This window comes from Vollenhovia emeryi, unplaced genomic scaffold (assembly GCF_000949405.1).
Source record: "Vollenhovia emeryi isolate VEMERY1.0 unplaced genomic scaffold, V.emery_V1.0 DF939185.1, whole genome shotgun sequence".
NCBI classification, from domain to species: domain Eukaryota; kingdom Metazoa; phylum Arthropoda; class Insecta; order Hymenoptera; family Formicidae; genus Vollenhovia; species Vollenhovia emeryi.
Window position 1 is genome coordinate 600419 of NW_011967181.1, and position 25420 is coordinate 625838.

A 25420-nucleotide genomic window follows, 5' to 3' on the forward strand; every position below is an offset into this window, starting at 1 on the left:
CTCTCTCTCTCTCTCTCTCTCTCTCTCTCTCTCTCTCTCTCTCTCTCCCCCTCTTTCTCTTCAAGAAGCATACGGTAGGTTTCGGTGGATTACATACTATTCTCGCGGAATATATTCTCAGTGATTCGAATCGTTGGAGCGTCCTTAGAAAAGACAGACGCGTGTCGCGCATCTTCTTGCTCGCTCTTGTCGCCGCAGCGTCTCTCGCGGCTCCTTTGATCTCCTCTCCCTCTTCAAGTGACATCACCCGAATGTCGTGCATCTCACAAAAGGGAATCGCGATCTTCTTGGGTCATGCGCTCGAGTTTTGTTATTTATTCGTCGGAGAAGAGAGTAATCTGTCGCTCGCTTTTCAACATCTTCAGCGATTTATCTACTATTCTTACATATTTTAAAGGCATTTGATTGAAGTTTCTGACTTTAAGATAACATGGTTGGAGTCACCGAAAAATATGGCGTACGGAAGATATCGATGATAATCGTAGAATTCAATCTTTTATCTCCCCCCGAAGAATAAAATTGCTTTTATTTATTAAGGTTTAAGTAGCGATTATCTTATAACCTGATTGTGTTAGCGAATTAGCAAGAATTATTTCGATCTGTGCTAAAGAAGGCTAATGCACAGTCGAATGCGCCAGCGGTTTAAATAATTTTGCAAACATTTTTATAAATTTATACCAAGTTAATCGCAATTTAAGAGATAAATGGTACAACAAAGGCGATCTGAGTGAACAATAATACTAATAGTAAAGATTTAAAAATTAAAAAGTTAATGTTGAAAACGAGAAAGTTTTTGATTAAATTTTTTTAAATTTGCTAGAAATGACAAAACGCGCGCTTCGCGCGCGCAGTTTGTGGTTGGGCATTTTATATTTTTAAGAATTTGTATACACGCAAATAAGTAATTGTATGCGCAATGTCAATTTAAAATAAAACGTAATTTATCACTCACGATTCGCAACAGCAGAGTTGTACATCGTCAATCACTATATATGTGGTACTGTAACAATACAAATATGTACATGATTATTATAGATTAATTATGTAAAATAGAAATTATTGTATTAAATATACTTAATATTTTTTAAACTAGGTACTTATTAAAATAATTATATAGAAAGTACTGAGAAAGTCTTCCTTTTAAATATGAACTCACAAAATTCTATATGGTTTTGTCTCTAACACTTATTCGAATTCTCGTTCGAATCATTTGAATAAATAAAATGAAAACACAACAGATGCTTTATTTTACACAAGTAGCAAACAATATAAAAATGTACGACACTTACCTCACCATTTCTCCGACGTTGCCCGATGCCTCCCTAGGCCTGCTCCTCCTCTCTGATGTCCTTGTTGCACTAACGCAGCACTCACTCGCAAAAATCATCGATCGCGCGAAATTTCGGGCACTCCCGTACGCGATGTGAATTACCGCGAAACGCACGAAATGTTATTAACAATCGTACAAATTGCTCGAACAACTTGCATTTTTGATTCGGCAGAATGGATAAAACACTTTTGAACTGGCGATATAAAACGCGAGCATCGGAAGTAAAATCTGCGGCAAAGAAATAGTTATTAGTCCGCAACGTAACGATATTTTACAATCTTTGTCATTCAATCTAATCCTCGAAACAGATTACGCGAAATCGACAGATAATTAAAAGCGCGGTGCGTAAACGAGATGTAACCGCGACAAAGTACCACGGTTTACACTCACATTTTAGATGAGTCAGTCTCGTGAAATATCTATGAGAGCCGTCGCCTCAACACGCAATTTGTTTCTTATTGCAAGTTGTAGAAATTAATCATTAATCGAGGAACGTTACTTGTTACTGACAAAGATGTACAAATCGAAAGCGTTTTATCCACACATTTATCGCGATCGAGTCTTAGAAACCGATAACGCGAAAGTAATAGCACACACGGAGCGACTCTCGCCACTGCCTGCCGGCTCGACGTTCGGCGAGCGAGTCAGAGCGCGGCCGACCTTCAGGTACACGATGGCACGCAAAAACATCGTACGTCACCGCGTCGAGTGAAAAACAACAAAAAAACGTTGAGAATTCGTTGGCCTGCCTACGCAATGGAAAATTCCGTACTTAATATTTTATTGTATAATACATTACTTTGTTCCGTGACTGTTGCTACGTTTTGCGTATTATTCCGCGGACTTAACCATGTTTTGTGTATTATTCTGCGGACTTATTCGCATTGATTAAATTAACGATTAATTCTGTTGAATCGAGAAAATGTTCCGAAATAAAAATCGTTGTTACTTCAATTCTAATTGCTAAGAACATCAAATTTGGTTGACCATATCTGGCAATTTTAATGTTTAAGAATCGCAATCGGTCAACCAAATTTGATGTTGTTAATTATTGCTGGCGATCCTGAAGATTCTTCCTGTTAGCTAATTACTAAGATTAGAGATTTCACCCGAATAGTTGGCGTATACAAATGTATATTTCTAAATTGCAAATCTTTATTTACTACACTGAGAAAAATGTCCGATTAAATATAATCGGATATTCCAATTACATGATAACAAACGGATATATCTGATTAAATTGTATATCCGATGAAAAATTTGATCGGTTTTTCAATCAAATTTCCTCGGATATATCCATAATTATATCGAAAAACGTAATCGGAAAAATTAACCATCGGACATGCTATTTAATTGGTTTATCCGATGAAAATGTTTCTCAGTGTACAGACCGACAGTGTCCCACTATTTAGATTAAGTCAAAGAACAGCATGGTATCATTGAAATTAAATTTAGATTCGCGCTGGTAACATCTCTTTTTTAGAAAGGGATTAGGAGGTAGATTAGAATGCCGCGAATCCGAAATGCGACAGCATATCTTACGCTCTTTTGCCGTTTTAATTACGAGCTGCTATTACTCTGCCACCTGATATTCGTTTTCAACAATAGAATTAAACGTTTCGCAAAAACAGCTGCGAAAACTATTACTCCAATTACCCGTGTCTAGTTTAATTTCCTTAAGCAAGATCTTCCCGCTGAAAACCCGTTGTCTCGCGTTCGCGTAACATTCAACACAAGCGCACGGCCCTCATGCGCCTTTTCTCTGATCTCACATCCGCCTCCTGTGTGTGTTGCAGAAACAAACGGCCTGAGGATGCTGGAGCTGGTAGTGCCGCAGCACGCGGTGTACGGGGCAAATGTAAGCCTCGAGTGCAACTTTAATCTGGACGGCGAGAAGCTGTACTCGGTCAAGTGGTACAAGGACGGCAACGAGTTCTACCGATTCGTACCCCAGGAGAAGCCACCTGCTCTGAACTTCGTTCATCCCGGTGTCACGGCAGTGGTAAGGATAGCTAACTACTCCCTCCCTCCCTTCCTCCCCCTATTTCTCCTCGCTTCCCTTCGTTTTTCGCGTGAAACTTTAGCAATGAAAAGCCGCAAGGAAAAACGTATCACGTTCGTATTCTATGCGAGGCCTGGGGGTAGAGCGGGGCTGTTTTGCGCCACTGCGCAATAATCTCTCTGTCGCATTAAACTGGACTCTGCGGACAAAGATCTCCCTCGTTGCTCAACATTCCGCACTTTCTGTGGAACGAAATTGAAAGGGTTCGATATAAAAACGGCATAAACCCGTAAGAGCCGTCCATTCCTCGAAGTCGAATACGTTCTCGCGCCGAACCCTTGTGCAATATCTCGCGCCTCGCGATCGGCCCGACGTACCTGTACGTCGTATTGGCCGTCGTGAATCGCCTCGAACGCGAGCCGACGATCAAGACCCCGGGAAAGAAAGTGCACCCGGGGAGTACAGGGTGTTTTGATTCCGCGTCGTTTCCACGTTAGAGTTGCCGTGTGCTGGGGCTATCCCCCTGGGAGTGGCGTCAATGATTGACCCACTTTCGACCGCGTACGGACTTGGATTCTTAAACGCGCGTCAATCACGAGGAGCGAAAAATCCAGACTGTTACACTCGACGGCGGCAACTATCCCGCGCCGTCTGCCCTCATATTTGTGTCGCTTAAAAATAAATCGCCCGTTCCGCTCGCTCGGATATATTTCCCGGTCGGAAAGCAAATAGGCGGGCAAAATGTGAACTAGTTTGAAAATAGCGAGCGATCGACAACGCGAAATTCGCCAACGTACACACGGCTTCATTAATGCCCGCCCGTCTGAAGTTTGCGCGCGGATCGAGGCACGTTTGAAAAGCGTGCGACTTTCTAATTGTTTGTGCATTATGACTATGTAAATGGCAATGCTGATTCGCCCTTTTCACAGTCATGATACACGAGGAGTTAGAAAGTCGCACGCTTTTCAAACGTGCCTCGATCCTCGTGCAACTTCAGTTGGGTAGGCATCAATGACGCCGTGTGTAGTCTTATTCATTAATGCCTGGACCTGCATTTTTATCATTTTTCTCATCTGTCTCACTGAGTTTCAGGCTGTATGTTTGTATTACCACAGACTTCTATAGAAGCTGCGTGAACTACAGTCTGAAAGATTATGAAAATGTGAATCCTAGTAAAACCATAGTGTAACTAGTAGGTCCACTCTCTGTCGGCCCCTTTGATCTTTGGTCTAGCGGTCCCGATCACGCTACCATCCATGCAACTTTTTTCTCATAGGTCTGCCTAGAACGATATGACGGAGTGGACCTACTAGTAATACTAGGGTAAAACTAAGGTCCAGGCATTAATGAATAAGACACCGTGCGTGTACGGTGATACTTTGTAAAAGTCAATCAGTAAATTATCACTGAACTTTCAGTGGTACACTTACAACTGCAAATCCAGTGACTATTCACCGTCTCCAGTGATAATCCACTGATTGGCTCTTAGAGAGTACATTTTCGTAATTTCAGTTTCCAAGTCGCGTCATCGAGAGACGTTGGTTATGAGCGACGTTCGCTCGCGCTTCCTGGGCATGAACAAATAGGTACCGCGCGCGGAAGCGCCGGCCCTTCCCGAAATTCCCCCGTCGCCGTCGTCTTGGGCCCTCCCCCTCCCCCTCCCACCCGCGCTTGGCTAAAATGGCTTTCCATTCACGTCAAGACGTCGGATTAATGCTGCATTACGCGCACCGAGCGGCGGAATAAACAAAGACGGGGCGACCACCGGCACGCGATCTTGGTCATAATGAGCCTTAATATTAACATTAATCACCGCGCGAGATTGGCGCTCGGGAGCGCCCTTAGAAATTATCGGTCTACCCCCGGTCGTTATCGCTGTTTATAATTACATCGATTAGTATAATGAATCGTGAAATGCGCTCCCCGCGCGCGCGGAGATGAAAATTGCGAGGATGCCAACGACGATGACCCGAGCCCCGGCCCCCTCGTCCCCCTTGTCGCGTTCTTCGCCAAACTAATTTAATGTGGGGACGTTGTTCGTTAAGCGCATCGTCGTCGCGGGCACGTCTAAAATTGCCTGTCGTTGTCGTCGTCGTCGTCGTCGTCGTCGTTGTCATCGTCGTCGTCGCCGCCGCCGCCGCCGTCGCAAAAGATAACGCATTACAAATTGATCCCGAGGGGGAGTCGCTCTTCCTCGCCACCCCCTCCTGAGTCGCATCCTCCCTCTTTTGGGTTAATGATATTTCCAATAATTTCAATTCCTCGTCGTCGTCGACTATATCACTCGCTCGGTTTTCCGCGCCATTGAGTGATACGAAAAAATTCCGGTCCTCCCCGCACGGCACGAAAGCCCACGCTGGAGCGAGAGCCTTCCGTACGTGCCCGGGGGTGATGGGGTGATTCACTGGACCAGCAGCGGGGAAATTTTCAACGGAAGTTGTCGGAGGGAGGTTCATTTCGCGCGGTGGACGTATATATACGTATCTCTCTCCCTCTCGATTTTATTCGTTCATTCGTCCGAGATTTAGAGAGGCGAAATAAAAACTAGACACTTAATCCGGTCGTTTCTCGAAAATAATGTCGGGAGCGCGGAATTTACCGCTCGCCATCGGAATTAATGGGAAGACATTGTGGAAATAGCGGTTTAATACTAATATGAGATGATCGAAATTTCATCGTGATTCCCTCTACCTCTCTCTCTCTCTCTCTCTCTATTCTATTTCTCTCGGTTAATAGAATGAATAAATTGCATTAGAGGGGGATTTTAATTCACGGCGTTCCGCGTACCTCGCCGAGTCGGTTTGCGGCGCAGCGGATTTTTCAGCGTGACGAATTGGCTATTATGTCGCAATCTCTCCTTTTGTCTTTCAGGTTCACGAGTCCAGTCAACGAATGGTCACCCTTCGTTCCGTGAACCTCATGAGCACGGGACGCTACAGATGCGAGGTCTCGGCGGAGGCGCCGTCCTTCCAGACCGTTTCCGACCACTCGGATATGACGGTAATCGGTAAGGAGCGACGGAGCAGATTCGTATTAATTAAGAGTTTTGTCTTACAAAGAAATCGCGCAATAACGGCGATCCGGGCCTCTTGGCAAACTTGGATATTATTGCGCCCTGCTTATTCCCGCGAGGACGCTCCCTCCGAGCAAATGTTGGCGCTATCACCGACCGGCCGAGGGGAGGGAGCGAGAAATTGCGTCGACTAATCGCAATTTTATTCACGTTCGAATTAAAATCAAACCGTGAAAAGGGGATTTATCGCGCGCGGTGCCCGGTGTGGGGATATGACTCGACTTGAAACGGTTTAATTCCGAGACAAAGATTTATCCGTGTCATTTAACGGCGGAGGGATTTCGGTTTCACGTTCGAGAAGACGAAGAGCGGATTTTCCGCCGCGGGATTAGGAATTTTAGCCTGCGGCTCTGAAGATTTCATAAGCCACTTAACGCGAGAATTAAAACGAATCGCGGTTCCAATACCTCCGAGAGAGTTAATTAACGTCGCGTCGGCTTGGCGCGATCTCGCGTGAGAGAGGGCACGTTTATCCCTTAAAGATATCGACCTGCGACCGATGACGAATCACTGACGATTCGTCCCGCGACGGTAATGCGTCTGTGACTTTCGACTGGTAACTTTTCAACCGTTTTTCGTTAATCTTGCCTTATTATCGTCGCGCGCACCAGAAGCGAAGCCTTTCCCTTCAGCCGCGGACATTGACAAACTCGAAACCGATATTCGCTCAATTATTTATCGCAATTTTCCCGCGAACCGAATTAAATTCATTGATGCAAAATCCGCCCCGGCTCTTTTATTTTCAATCATTCCGAGCTCGAGTATTATCGACGCTCGCGTAACACTCTTCGCAAATTGAAGTCTTGATTAATAATATCGTATGAGGAATATCGATCCGCGGTAACCGCGTCGATCCTCCGAGATTGTTTAAGTCTAAATAAGATTTTCCATCCAATCTTTTTAATCCACGCAGGGCGGATTCGATTATTTATTCTCTCTGCCGAGCGACAAGATCTCGATCGCTCGAGTTTTTTGCGCCAGGCAGCCAGTTACCCCGCGCACGTTCGTATATCTGTGCCTGCGTATATAGCGTGTATAAAGTTAAATGCGTTATATCGAGTGCAATGATTACAGCGAAGTGTTACTCTATTAAAATTTCCGCGCTGGTAAGCGTAAACAAGTTAAGCTCGCCGCAACAAAATTACGGTTCGAGCGGTATTGCGTTAAAATATTCGAGCGGGCGTGCAAGTTAAAAGCCCCCGGTCGCTCGGTTTAATCGAAGAACATCGCGTCCTTTTTGTCACAGCAGATTATTTTACGTGCATCTACATATTTCCAGCCCTGCCGGAGGACGAGCCCGTTATCACGGGACGACCCGTCACGGGGAAACATCGTTATCAAGTCGGCGACGTCGTGCGGTTCAATTGCACTTCGGCGAAGTCGAAGCCACATGCCACGCTCAGCTGGTTCATCAACGGCGAGCCCGTGAGTGCTCGAGACGCAGAGCGTCTCTCCCTCTCTCTCTCTCGATCTCTCTCTCTGCTTGCGTACCGCAACCGTGAATGTCTTCTCAGGCTGTCGGAAGCGTAAAAGTTTCGCGGCGACGTCACCCGACGTCCGAGATAAGCCACGATCCCGGCAAATCCGTCTAGAGTAGTCTCGGAATTCACGCGCGTTCACGCACGACGCAGTTTGCTGACGGGAACAGGCCTTATCTATGAATTCTCTCAAACTAGTTGTATCGTTACCGCTCATAAGGAACGTTTTTCTGTGCACTCAACAAAGTATCTTACTAACGCAGGTAGATTTCTAGGTATTGCAACCAAAATTTATCGCCACTTTTTGTATCTGTTGGAAAATTCTTTGTAGCCTGCCAAATTTATAGCAGCAACATTCTAGCAATATCTTCTGGGAAGTTTAACTTTCATGACTGAATATTAATCATTCGCATCGTATAAAAATTAATTTCGGTACCATAGCTGGAACAATCTTTGTAAGGAATATAACTGGTTATGCATCGCAATCAAACGATGGATGGGCGCCACGGAAAGACTTTCTTCCTAACATTCGCCAACAGTTCAGATAGAAATTCTATTTATGTTGTTTAAATCATAGGCGATTTCGCAGTATTGGCTATTCATTCATATATCTCGGTTATTTCTTTCGTACCTGTTGCTGTAGTTGCGAGATCATTTTTTCACTGTCTATAATTAGAGGGAAATCCCCTATTACGAGATAGGATTCTAATATGACATAGCGGGGTCTCTGTTAAATTAATAGGCATCGCCAGTTGATTCTACCGCGAATTTATTGCCCTTGGAGCGAAATCTGTTCAGTGGAAGATTCATCGTTAGATCGTGCGATCGTTGCGGAAAAAGATTTGTGATTGAATACCTGCTGTCTCACATCAGAAACCTATCTCATAATAGAGGACTCTCCTCTATATACGCGTGTAATTATTTTTCAACTTTCCAAGGATGGCAGAGAGCTCAATTGTCTCGACTTTTTCCGAGATAATAATTGTATGATTGGAGATTTCATTCTTTTTCATTCCCCGCCGCTTTATATATTCATACATATATAAAGTAAGTTTCAAATTAATATTTAACAGAAACAAAATCCAAGTAGACTCCTTATGAATCGAGGGTTCCGCCGCTAAGATATTCATTAGCTGTTCCTACAAGTGTCAAAGTTATATCTTCACGTCTATCTTAATTAGGACTTTTTCCCCCATAATACATCATGTTTTACCGCCATCGTGATATACGCGCCACGAAGTTACGTCCGTAAAAGCGTACTTTGATATTACTATACGGCGAGGAAAAGTCATAACAGTTCCCTCTCTTCTTTTTTCTCTCCTAATTTCTCTCTCTCTCTCTTCTCCCTCTCTTTTGAGCGTTGTCAAAAGTTTTCCATCGCGGCGAATTTCGTTCTTTCGCGAAAATAACGCACCTCTGCAACGACCACCAGCGTGACCGCTAATGTCCCGTTGACTCGCGATTACGCGCTAACAAAGCTCGAGGATTAATTTTGCAAAGTGCATTCTATGGCGCGCGGTGCCTTTTCATTTTTCATACGCGAACAAATAATTGGTTCTTGGGTAATTAATCTTCGGGTGTTGCGAGCGGACGCTCGCGCGCATTCAAAATTGCCTGATTAGCCTTTCAGCGTCCGCGTTACCTCGTGACTTATGAAAATTGGGATTACATTTAATCGCCACTCGAAACGATAATCTTAGATTACGGGGTAATCTCTGTTATCCGATGTTCGGCGAGCGTGTCCGCTGTAAATTACGTCGAAGCCGAGAAAAGTATGAAAGTCGCGCCTAACGTGGAAAACGTTGCAAGGTTGCGCCCAAAGAAATGAGACGTTTAATAATTCCATTATCATAATTAGAATTAGTGTTGTATGTTAGGGCGCTTCTTAATTTTTGTCACAGAAGTTGTAACAAAATTTAATGAGAGAGATAGCAGTCTTCTGCTGAACGATATTAAAAGTTTATATAGTGCCTCTCAGGGAACTCGCGGGTCAAGAGTCAATTTTCTTGGAACGAAGTAGATTAGACAGATAATGCAGTATATTTAATTTGCGATGATAAGCACCGACGACGTTATTACATCTTTTTTTTTCAATGAAAAAAAAGGTAAAAATCCATCTTGAAAACATATTAAAATTGATTCTTAAGACGATCTCGTGTATCCAGAAAATTAGCATCGCTCGTTTCCGCTTCTCTCGTATCATTGCGTATCAAGTGTAACATTATCTTGTCCCGATTCCAATATATTCCAACTAGTCCGCCAATTTTCACTCGCGTTTCGTTTCGTCGGGTAAACTTTCCTATTTTGAGAAAAATATCTCTGCGACATCGTGCTGTTGCTCGAGAAAATCAGATGTGAAAATTAAGAAATGACACCGTCAATTAGCGCAAAAAAGATTGAAGGCAACGATGACTAAGTGCTCGCAAATATTTCCGACGGCGAGGGGAATGTCCGTGCCGGCATCATCGTCATCATAGTTCGGAGTCGAGAGAGAGAGAATATACAGTCCCGCTTCTTCACTTCGATTAGGTCGACCAGCAGTTCTTGAGGCACTACCTCGTTGCCACGGACCGGAACGATCTGGAGACCTCCACACTCGGTCTAGAGTTCCGTCTGCGCCCGAAGCACTTCAAGAAGGGGGACTTGAAGATCAAATGCCTGGCGAGGATATATACCATGTATTGGAAATCGAATGAGCTCAGCATAGAGGGTGAGAGGCCTCTGAAGATACCGGTAATGGAGAGCAGGGAGACAAGGGCGCAAGGGCACACGCACGCCGAGCATATCCTAGGTAAAAAAAAAGAAAGAAAAGAAATCTCCCGGCCGGCCCTTGACTGAGGGGGGGAGATGACGTAGCGACAAGGGCGAAATGTCTGCTCCGCCGCACGAACACGGATTTCTTTGTCGCGTCTTTTCATTTAGCTGCCCTTGCCAACCCTCTACGGGAGAGAGAGACGGATCAAAATTTAAAGAGGAGATGCTCTCCATCTTTTAAATTGGAGCTCAATTATTCGGGATATAAAACTAATTTGCACTTAAATCTCTGCACAATATTTCAATGTGATGGGAGACTAAAGAGAAATTGCGAGTCAAAGCAGCTTGATAAGTACAATTAAATAACGTAAATTTTACTGTACGCGTTTTAATTCAACGTTTGTTAAATATTAATTTGTTCAAAGCGACTCTTTTAAAATAACATTATGAAACGTCAGCATGTTAACTCTCCGCGCGAGGGAGTGACGTTTTGTTTACCACGATATCGAAAGGATTGAAACAAGGGTGCGTCTTAAAGAGCCATTTACCCATCCCTGGCTCGTAAAGGGGGACAAGAATCGCTTTTCAGGCCCGTGGGAAAAAAAAACTGACTGTTTTTCACAGTTCACGTCGTTAATATTGATTACAAGTCCGCAAAAAGTATAGGCTTTGTGGCCGCGCGAGAAGGGCTTAGCGACCGAAATAATGGATCCGGCCCTTTCGGTGTTAACATCTCCAACTCGAAGCTCGTCCTGACGCGCAGATAGTTTAGCAACTCAACGTCGTTTCTCTCCGATACGCTGTTTTAGTTCTATCGCGCAAGCCAAAGGGTAAACACGTAACTCGTTTTGCGCAAAACCCGCACCGGGGACAGCTCCAAGGGAATAAGGAAGGAATTTTGTAGCATGCCGAATCGCGGGCTCGCGCGCGCCCCCGAGGCGAGGCGATCGAAAGATTAAGAATCCAATTTCGCGGACACGGATCCTCGTGTCTCAACCCCCCCCTTTAATTCGGCCATTTTTTTACGGTGTGCTCGGGCGCAAATTTACCTCGGCCAAATTCACTTGACCCCGAGCTTCAATTTCGCAGTTTAAACTTTGAATTTTCCCCGAAATATTTATGAAACGTTCTTTCTTTTTTCAGCGAGCGGAAGTATAGCGCTAGGGCCGTGCGTGGTGCTGGTGATCATGGGATTACTGATGCTGCGGTAAGGAACGAGGGACACCACTCGCCCCACGTGCTCATCCCCTAGGCCTGTGGAAGCCACCCCCTCCTCCCCCCACCCCGTAATGCGATATGATTGCGTAATATATAAAATTACCCGTGTTGTTTATATTTTTTATAATTGCAATTAGTGAAGTTAGAGACCACGTAATAACCGTAGGCAGACGACACTATCGAACTACCCTTAGACGTTACTCGAAATGTTCGGAGGGAGTTTTCGTTGTAAGGGAGCCGCGACGGGATTCTTTCTTTTTCCCTCTCCAGGGGCGATAAGAGAATTATCGGGGAATTTGCGGCGACTCGGTCGTTCGATTTTCACGTTTTACACGGAATCGCTCGCGTCTCTCACGTGCGGCGCGCGCGAGACACGGCGACGGCAACCCGTTGTTCCGTTGTCATAATATTCGTCGAAGGGGGTTGTGCCACCGCCAATACCTGATCGATCGTTTATCGTGGAAATTCCGAGTCGCGACTTTTTACATTGCTTGCGGCGACTCATGCGTAAAGTGCATAAATCAATTTCTTCGGGCACACACACAGATACACATACACACGCAACACGTGGCGCGTGCACTTGGTCTGAATATTCCGCCTGTGTGCGGCCAGCGCGTATCTGCCGTTCGAACCCGTGGCCGCGGGTCCGCGCTTTTATTGAATTTTCATTAGCCGTGCCCGCGTCTGGAACGCTAGAAGTGCGCTTTACTGAGTTTGAAAACAATATAATATTAACGATTTAGCTGCGCGCGAGAAAATTTCCCCGCGATCCGGCGTCGCGCGCAGCTCTGCGAACGTAAAATTAAATATTTCGGCCATTATTCTACGATATCTTTACGTTCGAGTACCAGTCGAAGAGACACCGACACACAAAGATATCTGGGATGTGTCGCTTTTATCTCCGTTCAGATTAATTCCCGCCGGCGCGCCACGCACGCCGCGATTCGCCCCGGACGGCGGATATCTTAGTTTAAGAAAACGAGGGCGACGCACGGCGATGCTGTACACTTACACGCCCGCCGTGTGCGCGCCTCTGTAAATCAATAAAATAAACACGAATCGAGAATCTAGCGCATACAACCGGGCAGAGCAACGCGATGCAACGCAAACAAAACACATCGTCGTTTCTGTTCCGCCACCGTACCCGTAGCCCCTAACGATCTAGTCCGCTATTAATCGTACGTTAACGAGATAATATCCTAGGAATAATTGTACGACGTGTGTGACTGTGTAGCGTGCGTTTACCAAAGATTTTTCGAACTTTTCACGCTAAGCATTCCTAATTAATTGTTAATTAATCACGGTGGCACGGTGTGTAGAGAAGGTTTCGTAAATAAAACTTGCCACGCTCTTTATCTATGGTAGCTCGTAAGGACACACGCTCTTTGTACATATGTATATATATACATACATACATAAAGTAAGCCGGACGATATGTACTTGTCTTTAATTTAACGTTCCAAGGTGAAGCGCCGTAATATAAGAGAACGATACCGTTAAACTCTAATCTGCAGAAATATTTTCTTTAGTAAATCGCGTAAATCTCTCCAGAAATGTGTTGTACATCGATCTAATAAAACCGTAATGAAGGACATGGAGAGTGATGCTGAGGTGTTTATTATCGCATCTCCGGTAAGGGAACGCGGGGGGAAGGCGCTCGTTTAATATTCCTCGCTTTTAATCCGAACTCGTCTCGTACATGTCGCGATAATTACAAAAATTATTGATGAATGTTACAAACTAGATATAGAATAATAATAATAATAATTCCTATAAATACCTTCCATTAAGAATCTTTAAACTCCCATTATACGGCTGCAACAGGAAAGGAAGAAATCAAGCTTAAAGCAAATATCATAAGGTGGTGGCGTTGGAGAGACAGCGTTCCGTGAAGAACGGATGCTTTTTCGCGTGAACGCTGAACGATTTAGCCGGGGACTTGGCGAAAAACTTGAAAATCTTCTGCTCGTTGGGGGCTTGCGTCTCCTCCGCTTCTTCCCACTCCACCTCCAGCGCTTTCGACTGGAGAATCTGTTCGACGGTGGACCAGCTGAAGCGGACCAGCTGCGGGAAGCCGAACACCTGGTCCACGCTCGCGAGCAGCCAACTTTTAGTCGCCGGGTCGTTGGGGTAGCCGCTGCCGTACTCGGTCCCGATGTTCTTGCCCTCGCGAAACCGCCACGCGCGTATCGCGTGATCGCGCGACACCTTGGCGCATATACTGGCCGCGCTGACGACCGGATAGGTCGCGTCGGCTTTCTTCGCCACGACTATCTTGACGCCGGGGAACAGGCCCTGCAGCCTAGCCTGGTAGGACTCGGGCCTGCCGACGGTGTCCACGTAAATCTCGGCGACGTTCACGCCCGCCTCGATCGCTCCCTGGATCAGGTTCGCGGCCGACGTCATGGAGGTCTCGTTCAGCGAGACCTTGGTGCGACGGTACATGCTGTTGGCGATGACGTTGGGCGATATCACGTCGATCGCCCAGCCGATTCTGTCCTCGTGCTTGCAGATTTCCTCGAATATCTCGTCGCGTTTCTTCTCCTTCAGGCTCTTGGAGTCGGCGCAGCTCAGGTCGACGAGCAGCTGCTTCTGGGACAACGGCGCGTACGAGATCCCGTAGACCATCGGACCCAGGACCGGACCGCGACCCGCCTCGTCGACTCCGAGCAGACACGGCTCGTCCTTGCAGATCTCAGGCACCTGTTTCGCATCAGCAAGAGTTAAGTAGGATCATTGCGATATAAATCAAACAAACAAGAGTGCCTTTAGGTCCTAAGTAAATATGAATTTACTGACGACGATTCCATCTGAGTGAAACTGTGTTACGTCCGAAAAGAAACCAGCGCGAAGGACAAGGTAAAAAACGGTACTTATAGAAATTCACACTTTAGATTACAATTATTGGGCTACCAACATCTTGCTCGGACCTAAAGGCGCTCTCGTTCGTTTGATTTTTCTAAAATGTTCGTGAAATGAGATATTTCACGTGTTAAACAGGCGAGATTGTACATAAGAAAAGATTTAAACGCAAAAGGCACAAATTGCAAGAGGCAAATGTACAATTATTTGTTGCAATTATCAAAATGCAGAATACATCAACGTTTATGTTTTAGGACCTGTCCGAGACTGTCGGACGTACGTATTTCATCTCAACACTCTATTGTTTTATTCCATTCGTACGGAAACATCGTACTATTAAAACATTTACCTTCGAAAAGTGAACCTTATTGACGCTGTGGTCGTTACGTTCGAAAAGTTCGAGTAAAATCTTTCTGCCGACAACGCCGTTAATTGCCGCCTCGCACAAATCCTCTTCCTCCTCGGGTTTGCCATTTTTTATCGAATTTTCGTTTACTTCACTCATCTTTACAGTTTTATGCTGGCGCGAAAGCTCGGTCCAAACAACTCGACCTAACCTAAACCAAAACCGGCATAACCTTAAGTCTATTTTCACGTCGCAGACTTCCATACAGAGTACCTCTATATAGAATGCACAGTCTATGTTTGATTGTTGCTTTTAAAAATTTTACAACCAGAAATAATAACGTATAAATAAAATTCATGAGGCTCTCGTGTAATAAACACAAATTCGTAGGAATAAAGACTAATCCCAGTGAGAAATGATTCGTCGATCGACGTCGAAATGATGTCGAATCGACGTCAATTCGATGGTGTCGATGGATTCGACGTCGTTTCGACATCGATCGACGAATCATTTCTCACTGGGAAAGAGCTGTAACAGGATGTTGGTGTTTATAACTAATTCTTATTTTTAATTTAGACAAAAATAACAATTCCCAATCGCTGCCAATAAAAATATATTATTCACCCTGGTGGAAATATTTCACTGAAAATATATAATGAAACTTTGCTAAAATATACTCGACAATCTCTCTCAACGGACCTTTGTTTCATTATCATTTTATCAATACTTCAGTAAAAATTCAATGAAAAATCATCTCAAAAATTTTTCATTAAAAAGTAACACTATTTTTATGGGGATTCAAATTAAATTTTATTTAACATCTAAAATATTTCATAATTTTTCAGTGCCACGCCGTATTTCATCAGAGAGATTATGATTTATTTTGAGATTTTATATTCAATTTTTTAATAATTTTATTTTTCATCAGTTTCATCGATTTTGTGGTATTTTCAGCAAAATATTTCTATCTCGTGGTATGGATATACATATGTATAATTATTAAAATTAATTACTAAATTAATAAAATTAATTAACATTATAATATTAATATGCCAATTACTTTTTATCTATCCACTAAGGAATGAAAAAAAATACCTATTTTCTTGTCTCGCAATATTATATTGAACATATAATTTGCATGTATACGTGTCATAAATTTTTATATGAATTCATACAATGCACTCCGCTAGAAAGAGAGAGGGAGGGAGGGGAGAGAGAGAGAGAGAGAGAGAGAGAGAGAGAGAGAGAGAGAGAGAGAGAGAGTGCTGCTATATAAAGTTCAAATTTTAATACTTTTTCCAGCAGACGTATTGTCGCTTTGATTATCCCCATATTTGTTTTAGTACCCTATGTTTATAGGAGGGTAGGTTGAAAAGTTTTGAGCCTCAACATGAAGATGGCATTACTTGTCCTCGCCATTTCAGTACTGCGACTGTACATACATACATGCGGTACACGCTTTGCAGGATACCTCTGAAAATTTCAGCCATTTTGGACTCCCGTTCGTACGACAGTCGTTTGTGTCGGCTAGTATTTTCGTAAAAATGGAAAGAACCGAATATCGTGCCGTGATAAAATACTTGCATTCAAAAGGCAATACGCCCACGCAAATTAAAACCGAGTTGAACGCTATTTACGGGGACTCTGCTCCATCATTTGCTACCGTGAAAAGATGGGCGGCTGAGTTTAAACGTGGTCGTACCAGCTTGACTGACGATGAACGTTCGGGGCGACCAACGACCGCGACGACCACCGAGAACATTGAAAAAATCCATCAAATGGTACTTGATGACTGTCGAATAAAAATGTGGGAGATAGCAGAGGCTGTAGGCATATCTAAGGAACGCATTAATAATATATTGCACGAAGAATTGGGCATGAGAAAGTTGACTTCGCGTTGGGTGCCGCGTATGCTCACTTTGGATCAAAAACGCGTTCGAATGAACACTTGCAAAACCCTATTGAAGCGATTTCAGCGAAACGAGAAGGATTTTTTGTGTCGATTCATAACGGTAGATGAAACTTGGATCCACCGCTACACTCCTGAGATGAAGCAACGGTCGAAACAATGGATTGCGAAGGGTGAACCTGCTCCAAAGAAGGCGAAGATAGTTTCATCGGCCGGAAAGGTGATGGTGACTGTTTTTTGGGATAGTCATGGCATTGTGTTCATCGACTATCTTGAAAAAGGCAAAACAATCACGGAGAACTACTACGTATCATTACTTGACCAGTTGAAGGCAGAAATTGCCAAAAAACGGCCGCATTTGAACAAGAAGAAAGTGTTGTTCCATCAAGACAACGCACCGTCCCACACGTCGGCGATCGCCATGGCCAAAATTCACGAATTGCAGTACGAACTGATTGACCACCCCCCGTATTCGCCAGATCTAGCCCCCAGTGACTTTTTTCTGTTTCCTAAGCTCAAAGTTTGGCTCGGAGGGCAGAAATTTTCGTCGAACGAGGAGATCATGGCGTCCGTAGATGCCTATTTTGCAGAGCAAGACTCCAACTTTTATTTGGACGGGTTAAAGCGGTTGGAGCAACGCTGGATTAAGTGTATCGACTTAAAAGGAGACTACGTCGAAAAATAAAAGAGAGTTTGACCGAGAAAAGAAATTGTTTCTGTGTCAGGCTCGAAACTTTTCCACCCACCCTCGTATATGTACAGAATAAATCTTTATGTATATACAGAATAAACGGTTGTCCATCCTGACTGTCTCAAATAATTTCCCGAAGAAAAAGAAAACATACTTGTATACATCGTTTCGACGGTGAGGTTATAAGAATAAAGAGACTCGAGTTACATGTGGCATTTCTTGAGATCTTATATCTGCATGTGTGTTTCTCCGTTAAAATTTGCGGTTTAACTGTTATCTAAGCCAGTGAAACTGCCATCGAAAACTAATCCGAGCGAGCATTAAAAATTCAAAGTTCCTTAATTCGAAATCTGATCGATTTCGCAGATTTCCAAGTACGTACACGATATATCTGATCCGTGAAACATCATCCGCGGAATCGCTCCCTAATTCCAGATAGCACAAGACACTCCTATGAACACGTTAAGAATATTTGGAATGTTCCATAGATCTTATATATCTATTTTATGTTCATAGAACATTCGATTGGCGTTACTATAAATCTTTTTTTCAAATGTGAGTAGAGGACTTTCCTCTACGTTTTAATACATATGTTCAATTGTTGATAAATTTTTAATCGATTGCACGCAGGACTAATAATAAAGAAGATATCTTCGATGAGCATGAACGAAGAGTGCATTTACCATTGTCGGACGCGAATAAAAACAAAAACTTCAACTATGTATGGCAAATAGAAAACGTGTGGGATATTGTGAACAATCTACAACATATTGCCAAGTTATACGCTAGCGAATTACGATATTTTTAGCTGTATATGAGTGTTAATCGTTCGAATAATACATTGGAATTTTATGTCACTATGAGGGATGAGACATCAAGTGACATTAAAAGTTTATTTTCGGTGCTTATAAAGACTGCTACTGATAAAGAACTGTTACTAACGAGGTATAGTTGTTTTAAAGAAATTTCCGAACTGTTGTATGATTTAAAGATTGTAAAACTTCAAAACGACATAACGTGCGTCTCCGATAATACACTTACAATGCGTTTTCACTTTAACGTGTACGATACATTTAATACTAGTCTGTTCTATTCGTACAAATTGGGGCAATTGATAGATGTGAAAGAATTAATTCCTGAAAAATCTTATGAATTTGTTACGTTTCTAATAGGCGATCAATATCTTCCTGCAAATAAGGTTTTGTTATCTTTACAAAGTAAATTTTTTAAAGATATGTTTAGTAACAGCGCAAAAAATGAAATAGAAATAACTGATGTAATAACATACATGTATGTTTTACAATATTTATTATATTTTGTAGAAACTGGTAGCTTATATACCAAAGAGATAAAAACAAATGTAAAAATGTTGAGCAAATTGTTTATAGCAGCGGATAAATATGAATTAAAAAATCTTAAATTAGTATATCTGAACAATATATAATAAATATTGTATCGGTAAGGAACGTTGTGCTCATGTTGGAAATTGCACATTTGCATAATGGGGACAATTTAAAAAAATATGCGAAAGATTTTATCAAATTATATTTCGACAATGTTGTAAATACTTTAGAATTTAAACGTCTAACAAAAAAAATTTCCTGATGTATTAATTGAGATACAAAATGGTTATATAGCTAGAGGAGAATTCAACTATGTTAATTGACGATTAAGAGGCTGAATTGATGAAATTGGAATTTTACAAAATTAAACATTATAAACAATATTTACTTGTAATCGAAATCTATGTATACTATTTCTTAAAATAAATTATATCTTGCAAAATGTGTCTGCAGTATCTAAATCGTTTAAGGAGAGAATAATATAAAACCCTAAAATTAATTCATTAATAAATATATTAATTATATTATTATACATAATTTATAATATATAATTATAGGTAATTATTTAGATATAAGGAACTAATTAATAATAAAGAATCACTAAGCGCTTACCAAATTGCCTTTTTCGTTAAACGTAGTCAATGTCACAAGGCTACAAATCAACCGCGATCAGTTAAAAAAATGTGGCATCTCTTGGTGTCCACAAATACTCCTTGCGCGATTATGAAATTACCCGTTTAAATCTAAAGATAACATTTTTTGAAATCGCAATCTATAAAGAGGAAGAGTGATACTATGCTTGCTTAGATAATATATATTAATAGAGAATATTTCTCTATTAATAGTGTGTTCCAGGAGGCCGCGAAGAAGACCGAACCGAGCATCGAGCATGGTGTACCTGCACAGTATTCTCTATTAATATATCTAATCAAGCATAGTATCACTCTTCTCTATTAATAGAGAAACTTGCTGGTGATGGTTTTGATTAATCCCTTAAGCTCTTTTTTTCTACCGGCGTCCTCGTGCACAGTCAGCATGTGCAGGTATACCATGCTCGGTTCGGTCTTCTTCGCGGCCTCCTGGAACACACTATTAATAGAGAAATATTCTCTATTAATATATCTAATCAAGCATAGTATCACTCTTCCTCTTTTTCTTCCTCTTTATAGATTGCAATTTCAAAAAATGTTATCTTTAGATTTAAACGGGTAATTTCATAAGATATTAGTTATTACTTTCTACTATTTTACCACTTACTATTTAAATACATTTCGACCCGTAATCGGCAGCCATTTGCCGCACGCGAGCTACAGCCTCGGGTGTACCGTATTTCACTTCTAAATTTATCCATTTCATGAAGAGAGTTTTCATGTTTTTCATTGGAAACGTTTGGGCACACGCCCGCTCCAACACTTTTCTGCAAAAAAAAATATCCCTCACATAAAATGTACTAAAGAACTAAAAATTCAGATCTGAAACTGATGTATTCTGATAATGTATATTCATCATTGCACGCTACATTTGAGTAATACCATAAAATTTTTATGTACCTGGCAAAATCGATGTTGTTAGACTTTATGAAGGAATCGGCGTAGTATGACCATACGTAGCTGTTTTTGGGATAACTACTCAGGGTCTTCTCGAATATCGATTCTGCTTCTTCGCTGTCTCCCAGTGTGTTCTCCAAAATCGCAAATTGTATCAGCATGTATGCGTCTGCAAACGCACGTCATAGTTTTAAATTAATATTATGATACTGAAATAAGGTGAGGCAATGTTTATGTATGTGTACTTACGCAGCGATGATTTCACGAATTGTAATGATTGCTGCATGAGCCACCGCGATTTCTTCTTCATGCCGAGTTTCAGCAACGCCGAGCAGCATTTTATCCACGTGTTGGGTTGGTCCTTAAACTTGCTGGTCATGCTTTTGATCAATTCCTTAAGCTCTTTTTTTCTACCGGCGTCCTCGTGCACAATCAGCATGTGCAGGTACACCTTGCTCGGTTCGTTCTTCTTCACGGCCTCCTGGAACACGTCGTTCAGAGACTCGGCGGTGCCGTATCTGGACTCCAGGTTCATCCATGCCTTCCACACGTTCAATAACTCATTCAACTCCATGAAATTGATCATTTTCACGGCTTGTCTCGCGACCGCCCTCGCCTTGTCGATCTCCGTAGCCTGCAGATGATACGCCATGTACTGTATATACAGTAGCGAGCTATCAGGGTACGCCAAGACCAATTTGTCAAATTGGTCGACCGTATTGGGTATCTGATTGCTCGCCAGAGCCTCCTCTCGCTGGCGAATCTCACGTTCCTTCTGTCGTTCCTGTTCTCGCCGCTCAGCCGCACTTATCTTCTTTTTCTTCTTCCGCTCAGACTCTTCTTCAGGCTCTTCGTCATCGTCGCTGGACGTTCCAGCAGGAGCAGCCAATTCTACCGTGTTGTTCCAAGAAAATCCGCATTCCGGAAGGCGCAATCTCTTCACTGTTTTTGTTTTTTCTTTGCGTGCAGTTCTTTCCTTTGTTTGTATTTTACGCCTTTTAGGTTTAAGCTCAACCTTGGACGTCTAAGACAAAAGTGTTATTATTTGTTGTGCCCGCGCATTGTGTAGCTCTTCATTATGTACATTGTCTTTATGTAAAACTTTAATCGAATAAAATTGATATTAAAAAAACAGTTTTCAAATACATCCAGAGATGCGATTTAATAATGCAGATTACTGTAATACTTTAAGATAAAGTAAAATTATACTTTTTTCTGTGAATTTCCTCTTAAAATAAACTTAAAAGAAATTAAAATAAGTATTTACCATGGTTGCAGACCTCTTAGTTCCAAGTTCCTTCCCACCTCGAGGAAAACTTTCCATCTAAAAACATACCAATGATTAATCAAAGAAATCGTTATTACAATTACAATTCATTAGTATTCAAAACATAATAAATACTTGTAACGTTGGATCAATTGAGAACCGGGACTAGACATTTTGGCGTCCGAAGGCAAAGAAAAAAAGTGCGCCCTTTAGTAACAAAGATACTTCTTTTACGGTATATAAAATATGAGGATAATTTTACTTAGTTTTATTCGATATATTAATATTGAACGCGGCGTCACGGCGCACAACTTAGGTCGATGGCCCCGCTCGATCGCGTCCCTACAAATCTTTTCACACGTGCCACGCTCGCCAAATCCTAGTCCCGGCTCTAGATAAATTAGATACACGTGATCTCGTCTGTGTGATGCTAAATTTAATGATTATGAATTCCAAACGTTAAGTTTAAAAACGTTTAATTGCAATTATAATCGTACGCCAACACTTTTATCTATAAATTACCTTAATCCAAAATCACGAATTATAACAGAGACAAATCTTGCTAGCACGTGAACACGCGGACTCTTCCCTGCTTTTCACCCAAGTGCGCGCTTGGAATGGATTATGGAACATGCTCGAATGCCTCGAACAATAAACCACTAGATGCGAACCACTAATATAAAAGCATATAAAACTACAGGAGCCATGGCAGAAACCGTAGCGCATGCGCAGAGCAGATTAAAATGACCTTATGATTGGTCCAATCATGGACATCAGCCTGCAGCTCCGCGCGTTCCGAAGCGCATCCGAGGAGGGAGCGGCCGCGGCCTCCGGCGTTTGCGAACGCGCCGTACGACGAGTCGACGTTCGACGTGGCTCCGCTGGCAGGTTTTTCGTCACAAGTGGTGCACGATGAGGCTCGCAGGGAGGTTATTCTGCCTGTTCCTCGTGTTCGCCGGCTCGAACGCCGGCGGACCGGTCCTCGTCCTGCTCGACAATCTCGCGATCAAGGAGACACACTCGATATTCTTCAAGATGTTGCAGGGTACTGGCGCTTTGTCTATCTCCCCCCGAGCGTTTCTCGCCTGCGTTATACGTCGTCGTGGACGTCGGACGCGACGTGCGGAACACGAGTCGCCTCCGAGCCCGCGGAGATTGATGACCGACAATTCGATCTTCCTCAAGTCTTCCTTTCTCGTCCGTGCTCGCAGACGACGTCGAAGCGCAAAATATCGATCCGCTTTCAGCTTTTCTCCAAGGATCTGTATACGCTATTTAACGACACGAATAACGCGTTCATTGATATTTCCGAAAGTATTCACCGCGTGATAACTTGTTGGTTTCAACGCAATTGGTCTCTGGTCATTTTTATAATACGCTATTTACAATGTTGTCTACCCGGACAGCACACACGTCTAAAAGACATCCTTAAGACGTCATTCAGTTGTCTTTTAGACATGCGTGCTGTCTGGGTAATTATTCACTTCTGTGTACTGGTGTGTAATCGTTGCTCTTGTTAAAAGACGGTTGAATAAGTTGGCTAGAATTGACACTAAATGGCCTGTTTAAAATCGTTGCAGACAGCGATTACGCCTTGACGTTCAAGTCGGCTGACGACTCGACCCTGCAGCTCTCCAAGTACGGCGAGTATCTGTACAAGCATCTGATCATATTCGCGCCCACGGTGGAGGAGTTTGGCGGCGCTCTGAGCGTGGACGCGATAACGGAGTTCATAGACGGCGGCGGGAACGTTCTGCTCGCCGGCTCCTCGCAGTCGGGCGACGCTTTGCACGAACTGGCCTCGGAGTGCGGCCTGGAGGTGGACGAGGAGGGCTCCACCGTCATCGATCACATGAACTACGACGTTTCCGACAGCGGCCAGCACACCACTGTAGTGGCGGATCCGGCGAATCTGATCGACGCCCCGGTCATCGTCGGCAGCAAGGACATACCCCCGTTGCTGTATCAGGGAACCGGCCTGATCGCGGACACGGATAACCCATTAATCTTACGCTTATTATCGGCATCCACCTCCGCGTACACCTATTATCCGGATCAACCGGTCAAGGAGTATCCGCACGGCGTTGGCAAGAATACCTTGCTGATAGCGGCTCTGCAGGCGAGAAACAACGCCCGAGTTTTGTTCTCGGGCTCGCTGTTTTTCTTCAGCGACGAGGCGTTCACCAGCCCGGTTCAAAAGGGACAAGGTAAAGAAACGAGAACCAAGCAGGGAAAAAAGAGGAGAAAGTGATTTTTCATTTAGGATGTCGAGAGGATTTACGTGAGACTTAAAGAAGCTCGTTTGCTCGTAGGTGGCCAGAAATACGACAAGTCCGGCAACCAGGTGGTGGCCAAGGCGATGGCGCAGTGGGTGTTCAAGGAGAACGGCGTCATACGCGTGTCGTCCGTTCACCACCATCGGGTCGGCGAGACGCAGCCGCCGGCCGCGTACACGATCATGGACGACGTGGTGTACTCGATCGAGGTCGAGCGGCTGTCGAACGGCAAGTGGGTGCCCTACGAGACGAACGATCTGCAGCTGGAGTTCGTGCGGATCGACCCGTTCGTGCGTATGACGATGAAGCCGGTGGGGAACGGCCGCTACGAGGGCAGGTTCAAGATCCCCGACGTTTACGGGGTGTACCAGTTCAAGGTGGACTATACGCGCATCGGACTGACGCATCTCTACAGCACCACGCAGGTCTCCGTGCGTCCGCTGCAGCACACGCAATACGAACGCTTTATACCGAGCGCCTTCCCGTATTACATAAGCGCCTTCTCCATGATGGCCGGCGTGTTCCTCTTCTCCCTCGTCTTACTCCACTACAAGGAGGACACGAAGCCCAAGTCCGAATAACGTCCCGACGCTCGCGGACCTTGTCGTCGAGCCGATCGGACGTTCTTTCTCAAAGGCTGCGGTATCACTTCTTTTTCTTCTCGCGGAAAGTGTGATACTAGTATAGGAGAACTAATAAGGGTAGAAAGTTGGAATACTATCTTATTTAACGTCGTTTCACACCGCGGTGCGTGCGATTCCCGATATCAACGCTGTTAAACGCAGCTCTCTATGGATAACGTGACGCTGTGTCGTAAAAAAAAAGTCGCATTCCTGTACGTACATGTTAAGATTTTATAATGGTTCTTCGGGAGGAAGCAAAAAGGAAAATCGAGGAAATTCCCATGCGGTTTACATTTGTGTTCCCACATTTCTTCAAGAAATAGAGCACTGTATATAAAACCATTGCAATAGATTCTATGTAAGATTGTACTAAGAGATCGCCGATGCTAATCGGGACGAATAAATGCTAAAAATTATTATAGTTATTTGATCTTGTTTGAGCCGGTAGGGTGAATTCTTATTTCACAATTGCAGCTGTGTTCGACATATCTTCAATACATTTTGAAACGTACGTAGGCTCAGTGTATAGTTGGAATTTCACCGAATTTATATGTTGAGATATTTGTAAGCTCTGTAAGAATTAGAGAATTTCGTCGAATTTGTATATTTAAAAATATATAAATAATTTGAGGACAAGTGTGCGCTGAAAATTATTCGCCGTTAATCTTGCTCGAGCCGCAGGGTCAATTTTCATTTGACAA

At 43.4% G+C, this 25420-nt stretch overlaps 4 protein-coding genes across 6 annotated transcripts in view; 2 read left to right on the forward strand and 2 right to left on the reverse strand.

Annotated features, from left to right (window-relative positions):
* LOC105562642 overlaps nucleotides 1-13447 on the forward strand; it is a 198274-nt gene extending 184827 nt beyond the window's left edge. For both annotated transcript variants that reach the window (XM_012013644.1, XM_012013643.1), the window contains 5 exons: nucleotides 3127-3332; nucleotides 6204-6339; nucleotides 7685-7830; nucleotides 10413-10674; nucleotides 11781-13447. In XM_012013644.1, the coding sequence (XP_011869034.1) occupies nucleotides 3127-3332; nucleotides 6204-6339; nucleotides 7685-7830; nucleotides 10413-10674; nucleotides 11781-11848 (818 nt within the window). In that variant the 3' untranslated portion in view covers nucleotides 11849-13447. The remainder of the gene's footprint in view (nucleotides 1-3126; nucleotides 3333-6203; nucleotides 6340-7684; nucleotides 7831-10412; nucleotides 10675-11780) is intronic.
* A 68-nt stretch (nucleotides 13448-13515) lies between these two features.
* LOC105562645 (ribonuclease H2 subunit A) lies at nucleotides 13516-20318 on the reverse strand. The gene is made up of 3 exons (XM_012013648.1): nucleotides 20264-20318; nucleotides 15067-15274; nucleotides 13516-14558 (listed from the first exon to the last, which is right to left on the reverse strand). The coding sequence occupies exons 2-3, from the start codon at nucleotides 15220-15222 to the stop codon at nucleotides 13710-13712; spliced, it is 1005 nt and encodes a 334-aa protein (XP_011869038.1). The 5' UTR covers nucleotides 15223-15274; nucleotides 20264-20318; the 3' UTR covers nucleotides 13516-13709.
* LOC105562644 (protein RRP5 homolog) lies at nucleotides 19537-22498 on the reverse strand. Of its 2 annotated transcripts, none has more exons than XM_012013647.1 (6): nucleotides 22343-22498; nucleotides 21821-21877; nucleotides 20803-21577; nucleotides 20557-20722; nucleotides 20242-20423; nucleotides 19537-19739 (listed from the first exon to the last, which is right to left on the reverse strand). In XM_012013647.1, exons 2-5 carry the CDS (start codon nucleotides 21875-21877, stop codon nucleotides 20267-20269), a joined length of 1155 nt encoding a protein of 384 aa, XP_011869037.1. In that variant the 5' UTR covers nucleotides 22343-22498; the 3' UTR covers nucleotides 19537-19739; nucleotides 20242-20266. The 2 variants fall into 2 exon arrangements, with proteins under 2 accessions (XP_011869037.1, XP_011869036.1); XM_012013646.1 differs by having other exon boundaries at nucleotides 19537-19734; nucleotides 20230-20423.
* Nucleotides 22499-22656: 158 nt separating this feature from the next.
* On the forward strand, nucleotides 22657-25355 carry LOC105562647 (dolichyl-diphosphooligosaccharide--protein glycosyltransferase 48 kDa subunit). Its single transcript, XM_012013649.1, has 3 exons — nucleotides 22657-22865; nucleotides 23401-24027; nucleotides 24133-25355. Exons 1-3 carry the CDS (start codon nucleotides 22733-22735, stop codon nucleotides 24675-24677), a joined length of 1305 nt encoding a protein of 434 aa, XP_011869039.1. The 5' UTR covers nucleotides 22657-22732; the 3' UTR covers nucleotides 24678-25355.
* Nucleotides 25356-25420: the final 65 nt, after the last annotated feature.